At 42.0% G+C, this 12,060-nt stretch overlaps 1 protein-coding gene across 1 annotated transcript in view; it reads left to right on the top strand.

Annotated features, from left to right (window-relative positions):
• The first annotated feature begins 227 nt into the window (after window positions 1–227).
• The window catches only part of ABI3 (ABI family member 3), a 299,602-nt gene continuing 287,769 nt past the window's right edge, over window positions 228–12,060 (top strand). The window contains exon 1 of the mRNA XM_078645286.1: window positions 228–474. Coding sequence (XP_078501412.1) covers window positions 358–474 — 117 coding nt within the window. The 5' untranslated portion in view covers window positions 228–357. The remainder of the gene's footprint in view (window positions 475–12,060) is intronic.

Raw genomic sequence — 12,060 nt, 5'->3', positions numbered from 1 at the left:
AACTCTCCATAGAGGTAAAATATTACCGGCTGGAATTAAAAAAAAGCATTCGTAATGCAATAAATCTCGCATTACTGAAAGTTTCAGCTATTGGCGTTGCAATTAATAATGGAACGCCAATAGCTCAAACTTTCCGTAATGCGAGGCCTATTGCATTGTAAATGCTTGTCTGATATATATGACCACTATTTTCAAAGCTTGTCAGGAAAAGGCGGAGTTTAACACCCAAATGAAGCATTTTACCCCGAGCCCGACAGCATTTCACCACTGCCTGTCTGGCGTCTTTGCGCGGCTGCTGAGCACAAGGGACCGTGAGAGCATCGACCACAGCAGAGGGAAGTGACAGCTCGTGGGAGGATGTCTGACCTAGTGAGCCTGCAGCAAAGCGCTATACCGTCTGGGAGGAAGGCGCTACGAGACAGCTTCAGCAATCTGCAGAGCGTGGCCGAGTACTGTGAGCACAACTACCTGAAGGTGCGTGGTGAGCAGCAGTGTGCAGACCAGTACTTTAAATGGGCGGACTCTGCGGGTACCGAACACCTGCGCTGCATTAATTATGAAACAGATAGCACCGGCGCAGCTCGGCAGGAGTGCAGTACTAGGCAGGTCCTGCAGGTATTCAGTACCTGCACTTCTATATTTATGAATCAGAGAGTACTGGCGCCGCTCCTTAGGATTGCAGCACTTGGCAGGTACCGAGCACCTGCACCTCTCAGTAGGATTGCAGTGCTAGGTAGGTAATTATAAAACAGAAAGCGCTAGCGTTGCTAGAAAGGGTGCAGTACTGGGCAGGTTCTGGGGGTACTGAGCACCGGCGATTCTTTAATTTTGAAACAGAGTAACAGCGCTGCTCAGAAGGGGTGCAGCACTCGGTAGGTACTGAGCACCTGCACTTCTCAGTATGAGTGCAGTACTTAGCATGTACTTCGGGTACTCAGTACATGCACTTTATTAATTATGAATCAGAGGGTACCAGTGCTGCTCAGTAGGAGTGCAGTACTAGGTAGGTACCGAGCACCTGCACTTCTCAGTATGACTGAAGTACTTAGGAGATCATACAGGTACCCAGTATCTGCATGTCTGTAATTATAAAACAGAGAGTACCAGTGCTGCTCAGTAGGAGTGCAGTACTTGGCAGATCTGCAGGTGCTGAGTATCTGCACTTATTTAATTTGAAACAAAGGGCCTCATTACGATGTCGGACGGACCAAGACGGTGGATTAACTGCACGCATTGGTGACACATGCTGGATCGGTGTAGACATGGCTCAGATGAGGTGATCAGATGTTGGGGTGAAACATATAGGGAGATCGGCATAGATATCGGTCAGGTGATCAGAGATAGACATGAGTGGGATGTGAGATCAAGTACAGCATTGAGATAGATGGGGCTGACAGATAATCAGGAGTAACCCTGGGCGTAGTTCGCGGAGTTATGCTACGTGGAACTCTGCAAAGTTACAAAAAAGCTCTACAAAGTTCCGCGAGTGGTGGAGTGCAGTGCGAACTGCAGTTTGTGCTGGTATTCCTGCCACTCGGGTAGAAATTCCAACCGAGCGGCAGCTCGTGCTCGCGAACTTACCGTTCGCGACGGCGAGCAGGGAAAAAACTCTGCTGCACATCGCGAAGCAGAGTTTTCTGCACTACGCAAGCTCCGTAAAGTGCGGAGTGCAGAAAACTCTGCAAACTCCGTGAACAGAGCGAAGTTCACCATCCATGCCTAATCAGGAGGCATGGGACAGATGAAATAATCAAGTGTGTGTAGTGGAGAGATCCCCAGATCCAGACATGTACATCATTAAAATACGATAGATAATCGGCCTCACTGTTCCATTCACTGTACCTATGACTTTTGCTGACTTGGCGAGGCAGTCAGTTTTCTTAGCTTGACTGTGTACAAGTACCAGATAAGCAAAGGATGTTTATTAAGATACTTAATTTAAAGCATATTATTAGACAATTAAAAACAAGTAAAATACTTTGAACAGGCAACCGGCTTCTGAAATCTAGAAGGAAAAGCGCGTGTTTAACCCGGCAGCCTGGTCATGCGAGGACGGGAATGGATTTTGACCATTTCTGGTGACGAGGTACAGACATTGTGAGAATGGCCAGGCTGTGGAGCCAGGCATGGACATCAGCTGGAAGGAAGATTAGTTAAAGGCATTGGCCAGGATGTATGATCCATTGTAGGTATAGGACATGAGTAAGGATCAGGTTATAATTTGGTCGAGTGAGTTCATCGGATTATGTACAGCAGAGACTGGCTCAGTTTTGTTTTAGTGATATTTTAGAGTTGGCATGAATAGAAAGTCCTTGAGTTGGCATCTTTTATAACTGAGAAATCCATTGCATCCAGGACTCACTGGCTGCAAAACTCTCTTGGTGGCAGAGGCGGACTAGTTCCTTTCCCATGATCACATTGGCACATTGAGAAAGTCTGCTGAGGTTTGAGTTATGACAGAGGAAGGACCTCATTCAAAAGAGGAAGAGCCTGCGAGGGCATGAGCAGATCTGTCAATGCAAAGTCAAGCTCTCCTGGTTCTTTGTGAGCGGCACTATTGACTGCATTGCAAGGGCAATGGAGGCCTTGGGGCGGGGACAGTGGAACAACACCCTTGAGATGTCCTACAACAGACACACAGAAAACTGACCAAATAGTTTCACAGGATAAGTAATGAGAGAGGATTAAAGTGGAAAGGCGTATCGAGACCAGAAAGGCCAACCAACCTAAAGTCTTGAATGTAATTGATGGACTGTAATGCATTTTTAATTATATAAACATCAATTCATACTAATAATTCATCCCATCTACAATCCCTTCTCCCATGTACCCATTTCTTGTTGCAACATCTACCTTGTAAATCCCCCTCATTGACAGCTGTTTATTGTTTTGTGTATAGGTTCATACCCTACAAAGGCTGTTGTACATACATTTAATAGAGAGTATACATTCTGGACTCCCTAGTTAAGCTTATAAAGTACATTTCAAACAAAGAAGCTTCTTTGGTAGCCTACGACCTCTGGTGATCAATCTACACCAACCCTTTCAGGAAATTTGTTTGGACATATTAGGAACCTTTTTGGCAAGTTTTGCAAATATCATTTAATGGGAAATATAGAAATAACAGAATGAGGGAAAACCAATAGTGCATTTATCAACTGAAACTGCCACATGGAATTACTCTCGGTGCATACCGGCAAGGAACCTATTCTAAAGGGTCACAGTACTTGAATGGCATATGACGTAAGGCCGCAATCTAAGCCTGGTGATTCAATATGGAATGTTTCCAGCACAAATTCCAATGTCCAGCAGGACTTTGGTGTACACGTTAATCTCACAGTCAGCTGCCAGCACAAGGCCCAGATATATAGCTCTATCTCTGTTCCAGATGAGCTGTCCTATTTTACACTTGCAACGTTGCTATGGGATGTGCCTGTAATTCAAATGAACACCTCTTCCTGCAGATTCATTAGCTTTTCAATATGCTCTAGGCACCTCACTGGATCCCAAAACCCTTTTCCCCCAGCAATAACAGCCCTGTGCTGCCTAGTGGCACCACAAGACTCCTATGACAGATGTGGTACATCCCACTATGTATGGTGCCAACTGGTGCACTGGCACTTGTTCCTCTTTTTCCATGCCTTACGCTGTTCTTTTTTGACCAAATTCTTCAGCTAATACGACAGGGACTAGGTCCAATGTCACCTCCTACAGTCTGGGTGTTTAAACCCAGCCAGCGGTGTTGTAAACAGATGTCTTCAAAGGATCTGCATTTGGTGTCTGGGATCTGTCTGTGGTTGTTCATTGATGCACCCAATGGCCATTAGGGATCAGGAAGTCAAATAATTGTAGCCAAGGTCCCGCAAGGATGATTTAAAGCGGTCCTTCTCCCCTGCTTCAGGTAATTCTCCTTATAAGGAGAGATCCCTTAAGGAATCCTGCCACAAATAACACAAACAACATAAGAGGAAGCAGTAATCCTCTTATCCCTTGAGGAATCATTCATGCTCCTGAGAAAATATAGAGACTCACTGTTGATGTCTCTTACCCCAAGTCTCTTCCTCATCTTTAGAGAGGTTAGAGTCCACCGAACTCTTCTAAACTATTTTGTAGGTTTTATCTAAAATGTGGGCCTTGATGTTTGATGAGGTATTGCATTTGCTTCTTTGTGGCTTTGTCTACCACTTCAAAGTAATTTCCTGTAGCTTCATCATTACATAGGCTATGTACTATGCACGAACCTGCACAGCTTGTGGTCTAGGTAAGGCACATTTTAAATGGGTGACCTAACTGCAGTTTGTGACTGCCCCATACTGGACCGCAGCCGCGGCCTGTAGTGGGAGTACCGGCCAGGCGGTGACGTGGGAAGGGGGAGGGATAGGGTGGGGGGTGGTAATGTATGGATTACGGACTTTAAAAGGTAAGTTACCATAAAAATTAAAAAAATGAATTTCATTGCACACACTGCATCACCAAATGCGATGTATGGATTACGGACTTTAAAAGGTAAGTAACCATAAAAATAAATTAAAGGAATTTCGTTGCACACACTGCATCACCAAATGCGATGCAGTGTGTGCAACGAAATTCGTTTTATTTATTTTTATGGTTACTTACCTTTTAAAGTCCGTAATACATACATTACTACCCCCCACCCTGCCCCTCACCCTCCCCACATCACCGCCCGGCCGGTACTCCCACAACCGGCCGCGGCTGCTGGACCCATTAGCTTCTGCAGAACCAGCAACCCTTATTCTGAAAAACCCAGATTTATACAGAAGTCATGCAACGCCTGCCAGCAAGTAAAGTTGCCATGCTGCATTGTGTAAACAGGAGAGAGCAGAACAGTGCCACATGTTGTAAGAGTTTGCTCTGTTCTGCTCTCTGCCTATGCTTCAGCCCTGCACCAATGCAGACATCCTTGCGCTATAGTGCAAGGGTGTCTGCATTGTCTGTAGCAAAGTTTTTGTAACAGAAGGGGACCCTTACAGTACAAAACTATGCTTCAAGTGTTTCCCACTTGTATGTGCGCTGTACAATGCAGCACACTTGCAAAGAAGGACAAGCATTTGCAATGCAATAGGTCTTGCATTAGGAAAGTTTGAGCTATAGGTATTGTAAATGACACATTTTTTATTTATGTGTTGGTTTTGAAAATAGCGAAATTAATAACTTTTTCAATTGCACTGCCAATAGTTATAACTTTCGCAAATGTGACACCTATAGCATTTGTAATGCAATATGTGTTGTATTTACGTGACTTAGATTTATTGATATTACAAATAACAATGGCTTTTAATTTTTTTAAATAAATAATACTTAAATAAAAGTTATTGTAATTTATATTGGCAATAGCTTAAACTTTTGTAAATAACTTTTGTGAAGATTATGTTCAGTGTATTTTATTGTGACGAAAATCCAAGAACAGAAGTGAAATATTAACATATTTTTGTGACATTTGTAATAAAGCTTGAAACATTGAGGGGACATATTTGAACCAGTTATTGTTGAATGGTTGCACAGATTGATGCTGTGGTGACGCTGAGTGATGTTGTGGTGGCGAGGATTGATGCTGTGGCGTTCAGTGATGCTGTGGTAGCACATAGTGATCTTGTGGTGCCCTTGAGTGATGCTGTGGTGGTGCTGTGTGATGATGTGGTGGTGCGATAGATAGAGTGAGTGCGATAGATAGATAGAGTGAGGGCGATCGATAGATAGAGTGCGATAGATAGATTGAGGGAGGGCGATAGATAGAGTGAGGGTGATAGATAGAGTGAGGGAGATGGATAGAGTGATGGCGATAGATAGATAGATAGAGTGAGGGCGATAGAGAGATAGAGTGAGAGCGATAGATAGATAGATAGAGGGCGGTAGATAGAGAGAAGGCGATAGATAAATAGATAGATAGAGTGAGGGCGATAGATAGATAGAGTGAGGGCGATAGAGTGAAGGCGATAGATAGATAGACAGAGTGAGGGCAATAGATAGATAGATAGAGGGCGGTAGATAGAATGAAGGCGATAGATAGATAGATAGAGTGACGGTGAAAGAGTGAGGGCAATAGATAGATAGGTAGAGTGAGGCTGATAGATAGAATGAGGGTGATAGAGTGACGGCGATAGATAGAGTGACGGCGATAGATAGAGTGAGGGCGATAGATAGAGTGAGGGCGATAGATAGAGTTAGGGCGATAGATATATAGATAGAGTGAGGGCGATAGATAGATAGAGTGAGGGTGATAGATAGAGTGAGGGCGATAGATAGAGTGAGGGCAATAGAGTGAGGGTGATAGATAGAGTGAGGGCGATAGATAGAGTGAGGGCGATAGATAAGAGTGAGGGCGATAGATAGATCGATAGAGGGCGATAGATAGATCAATAGAGGGCGATAGATAGATAGATAGAGGGCGATCGATAGATAGAGTGAGGACAATAGATAGACAGAGTGAGGGCAATAGATAGATAGAGTGAGGGCGATAGATAGATAGAGTGAAGGTGATAGATAGATAGAGTGAGGCCGACAGATAGAATGAGGGCGATAGATAGATAGAGTGAGGGCGATAGATAGATAGAGTGAGGGCGATAGATAGATAGAGGGCGATAGATAGAGTGAGGTCGATAGATAGATAGATAGATAGAGTGAGAGCGATAAAGTGAGGGCGATAGATAGATAGAGTGAGGGCGATAGACAGAGTGAGGGCGATAGATAGCTAGACAGATAGAGTGAGGGCGATAGATAGATAGAGTGAGGGCGATAGAGAGATAGAGTGAGGGTGATAGAGAGATAGAGTGAGGGCGACAGATAGATAGGTAGAGTGAGGGCGATAGATAGATAGAGTGAGGGTGATAGATAGAGTGAGGGTGATAGATAGATAGAGTGAGGGCAATAGATAGATAGAGGGCGATAGATAGACTGAAGGCGATAGATAGATAGAGTGAGGGCGATAGAGTGAGGGCGGTAGAGTGAGGGCGATAGATAGATAGAGTGAGGCCGATAGATAGAATGAGGGCGATAGATAGAGTGAGGGCGATAGATAGAGTGAGGGCGATAGATAGATAGAGTGAGGGCGATAGATAGATAGAGTGAGGGCGATAGATAGATAGAGTGAGGGCGATAGATAGAGTGAGGGCGATAGAAAGATAGAGTGAGGGCGATAGAAAGATAGAGTGAGGGCGATAGATAGAGTGAGGGCAAAAGAGTGAGGGCGATAGATAGACAGATAAAGTGAGGGCGATAGATAGATAGAGTGAGGGTGATAGATAGATAGACAGATAGAGAGAGGGCGATAGATAGGCAGATAGAGTGAGGGCGATAGATAGAGTGAGGGCGATAGATAGATAGACAGATAGAGTGAGGGCAATAGATAGATAGATAGAGTGAGGGCAATAGATAGAGTGAGGGTGATAGATAGATAGATAGATAGATAGATAGATAGATAGATAGATAGATAGATAGATAGATAGATAGATAGATAGATAGAGTGAGGGTGATAGATAGATAGAGTTAGGCGATAGATAGATAGAGAGATAGAGAGAGGGCGATAGATAGATAGAGTGTGTGCAATGGATAGATAGAGTGAGGGCAATAGATAGATAGATAGAGTGAGGGCGATAGAGTTAGAGAGATAGATAGATAGATAGATAGATAGATAGATAGATAGATAGATAGATAGTTAGATAGATAGATAGATAGATAGATAGATAGATAGATAGATAGATAGATAGATAGATAGATAGATAGATAGATAGATAGATAGATAGATAGATAGATAGATAGATAGATAGAGTGAGGGTGATAGATAGAGTGAGGGCGATAGATAGACAGATAGAGTGAGGGCGATAGAGTGAGTGTGATAGATAAATAGATAGAGTGGCTGCAATAGATAGATAGATATATGTTTGTGGTTGTGTGTGTGGTTGTGGTTGTGTGTGTGGTTGTGTGTATGGTTGTGGTTGTGTAGTGTGTGTGGTTGTGTGTGATATGATTTGTTTTGCTATGCTGTGTTTTGTTATGCCATTTTCTGTTGTGTTTGGTATGCTATGTTCTGCTATGCTCTATGTTTTGTTTTGCTATGCTATGTTTTGTTGTATTTTGTTAAGCTATGTTATGTTTTGTTGTGTTTTGCTATGTTTTGTTATGCTATGTGTTGTTGTGTTTTGCTATGCTATGCTGTTTTCTTATGCTTTGTTTTGTTTTGCCATACTATGCTTTGTTTTGTTATCCTATGCTATGTTTTATTGTATTGTTGTTATGCTATGCTATGCTATGTTTTGTTATGCTATGCTATGTTTTGTTGTGTTTTATTATGCTATGCTTTGTTTTGCTATGTTGTTTTGTTATGCTATGCTATGCTTTGTTATGCTATGTTTTGTTATGCTATGCTTTGCTTTGTTATGCTATGCTATGTTTTGGTATGCTATGCTATGCTTTGCTATGCTATGTTTTGTTATGCTATGCTTTGTTTTGTTATGCTATGCTATGTTTTGTTATGCTATGCTATGTTTTGCTATGATATGTTCTGTTTTGTTATACTATGCTTTGATATGCTTTGTTTTGTTCTGCTATGCTGTTTTATTGTGTTTTGTTATGCTCTGCTATGTTTTGATATGCTATGCTTTGTTTTGTTATGTTATGCTATGTTTTGTTATATTGTGATATGTTTTGTTCTGCTATGTTGTGTTGTGTTTTGCTATGCTATACTATGTTTTGCTATGCTTTGTTATGTTATGCTATGCTTTGTTTTGTTATGTTATGTTTTGTTATGTTATGCTATGTTTTGTTATGTTATGCTATGATTTGTCGTGTTTTGCTATGCTATGTTTTGTTATGCTATGCTAGCTTTTGATTTGCTAGTCTATGCTTTGTTTTGTTATGCTATGCTATTTTTGCTATCCTATGGTTTGTTGTGTTATGCTATGCTATGTTTTTATGCTATGCTATGTTTTGCTGTGTTTTGCTATGCTATGCTTTGTTATGCTATGTTTTGTTATTGCTATACTATGTTTTGTTGTGTTTCATTATGCTATGCTTCGTTTTGCTATGCTATATTTTGTTATGCTATGCTATGCTTTCTTATGCTATGTTTTGTTATGCTATGCTTTGTTGTTTGGTATGCTATGCTCTGTTTTGTTATGATATGATATGTTTTGTTGTGTTGTATTATGCTATGCTTTGTTTTGCTATGCTATGTTTTGTTATGCTATGTTTTGTTATGCAATGCTATGCTTTGTTATGCTATGTTTTGTAATGATATGCTCTGTTTTGTTATGCTTTGCTATGTTTTGTTGTGTTTTGCTATGTTATGCTATGTTTTGTTATGCTATGCTTTTTTGTTGTGTTTTATTATGCTATGCTTTGTTTTGCTATGCTATGTTTTGTTATTCTATGCTGTGTTATACTATAGTTATACTAAGCTGTTTTGTTGTGTTTTATTATGCTATGCTTTGTTTTGCTATGCTATGTTTTGTTATGCTATGTTTTGTTATGCTATGCTATGGTTTTTTATGCTATGTTTTGTTATGATATGCTGTTTTGTTATGCTTTGCTATGTTTTGTTGTGTTTTTCTATGCTATGCTATGTTTTGTTTTTCTATGCTGTTTTGTTGCGTTTTAGTATGATATAGTTTGTTTTGCTATGCTATGTTTTGTTACGCTATGCTTTGTTATGCTATGTGTAGTTATGCTATGCTGTTATGTTGTGTTTGGTATGCTATGCTATGTTTTGCTATGTTATGATATGTTTTGTTTTGTTATGCTATGCTATGTTTTGTTTTGTTTTGCTATGTTTTGTTGTGTTTTGTTATGCTATGTTTTGTTATGTTATGCTATGTTTTGTTGTGTTATGCTATGCTATGCTTTGTTGTGTTTTGCTATGCTATGTTTTGTTTTGTTATGCTATGCTATGTTTTACTATTCTATGGTTTATTTTGTTATGCTATGCTATGCTGTGTTTTGTTATGCTATGTTTTGTTATGCTATGCTATGTTTTGCTGTGTTTTGCTATGCTATGCTTTGTTATGCTGTGTTTTGTTTTTGCTATGCTATTTGTTGTTGTGTTTTGTTATGCTATGCTTTGTTGTGTTTTGCTATGCTATGTTTTGTTTTGTTATGCTATGTTTTGTTTTGCTATCCTATGCTTTGGTTTGTTATGCTATGCTATGTTTTGCTATCCTATGCTTTTTTTGTTATGCTATGCTGGTGAGGGTGTGTGAGGGTGAGTGAGGGTGAGGGGGTGTGAGGGTGAGGGGGTGAGGGGGTGTGAGGGTGAGGGGGTGAGGTGGTGTGAGGGTGTGAGGGTGAAGGGGTGTGAGGGTGAGGGTATGAGGGTGAGGGGGTGTGAGTGGGTGAGGGGGTGTGAGGGTGAGGGGGTGTGAGGGTGAGGGTGTGTGAGGGTGTGAGGTGAGGGGTGTGAGGGTGAGTGAGGGTGTGTGAGGGTGAGAGGGTGTGTGAGGGTGAGGGTGTGTGAGGGTGAGGGTGAGTGAGGGTGTGTGAGGGTGAGAGGGTTGTGACGGTGAGGGGGTGTGAGGGTGTGAGGGTGAGTGAGGGTGTGTGAGGGTGAGTGAGGGTGTGTGAGGGTGTGTGAGGGTGAGGGTGTGTGAGGGTGAGAGGATGTGTCAGGGTGAGAGGGTGTGTGAGTGTGAGGGTGTGTAAGGGTGAGGGGGTGTGAGGGTGAGGGGGTGTGAGGGTGAGAGGGTGTGTGAGGGTGAGAGAGTGTGTGAGGGTGAGCAACGATTGATGCTCTGAAAGGTGCTTGTGAATTTCTGAAAGGGAAACACAAGGAAACAGAAACCTTGCACAAATACATATACATTGCACCTATCACTATACTCTAACTATACACTTGTTTGTGAAGGACGAGAATGGTTTATACTTGACTTTTGTAGAACTAAAAATTAAGGAGCACTGTAAACATCCTACTGATCCATGCTCGTAGCAGTATACATACAAGCTGGAAACCGAATACCTTGTACACAGAATTCATTAAACAGGCCTCAAAAACTGATAACGGATATTTTAGAAACAGAAACAGGTCTCCATAAATGTGGGAAACAAAAGGCGCGAAGAAAAAAAAGCTGAACAGAGGAAAGGCAGCACTGGGAGGAGGGGCTGGGCAACCATGCCAGCATTCCGATTCACAAGCAGATGGTCCTGTTTATGACCTGCGGAGCGCGTGAAGTGGCTGCTGGCAAATGGAATCAAAGCGGCCGGTCGCTTTGATGTTCTTGTCTTGTCTTGCTTTGTGGGAGGGGTAGGGGGAGCGAATTCCTGTGCACGCGCCTGGCTCACATGAACTGTATGCGATCCGCAGTGGGTAAACTTTTGAAAGCAGCCTACTAGAATCTCGCTGAAATCAATGCTTACGCATTGCTTCAGCGAGACCTAAAACACGAGGAGAAATGATAACATTTGTTTTTATTAGTCCTGCCTCCAGGAGGCGCAGGATTTTGGCACAAATCACGGTCTGCAATTCTTTGTAGATCAGGATATTCATCTAAACCCATGAGCAATGCCCATGCACCACCATGAACCAGGGACAGACTGGCCTATTTGGCAGTCAGGTCTGACAGCTCAATGCGAGCGCAAGTTTTTGGGCTGTGTGTACGCCTGTTTTATGGTGTGCTGGGCCAGTTTGTGTGTTGAACTCTCTGATATTAAAACAAGCATTATGTGCAGCAGGCTCAAATACATGCAGTCTTCCATGCCTTGCAAATCCCTTATACAGTATGTCTTTGCAATTTCAAAACTGCTCCATTTTGACATTCAGTACGCAAGGCAGCACATTGCACAACTCTGCATTACTTTGGATTACAAACCAACTCAAATCACAATTTGCATTGAATTGTGAATCCCACCTGACCTCTTTGTGCCAGATTTGCGTTAGATTTCAAACTTAAACTCGACGCAAAGCATTTGTAACATAACATAACATAAAATAAAATAACATGTGTATTTGTAAAGTGCACGTTCACCCATAGGTCTCTTGGCGCTGAATAATAGATGTTTATTGTTACCCAACTCAATGGTACTCATTTGTAAATCTGGTCCTGAATGTTTTCAGGT

The sequence above is a fragment of the Lissotriton helveticus genome, chromosome 5_1 (genome assembly GCF_964261635.1).
Source record: "Lissotriton helveticus chromosome 5_1, aLisHel1.1, whole genome shotgun sequence".
Lineage (NCBI taxonomy): Eukaryota > Metazoa > Chordata > Amphibia > Caudata > Salamandridae > Lissotriton > Lissotriton helveticus.
The sequence above is the reverse complement of the archived record's forward strand: the minus strand, read 5'-3'. Positions and strand labels throughout refer to the sequence as shown.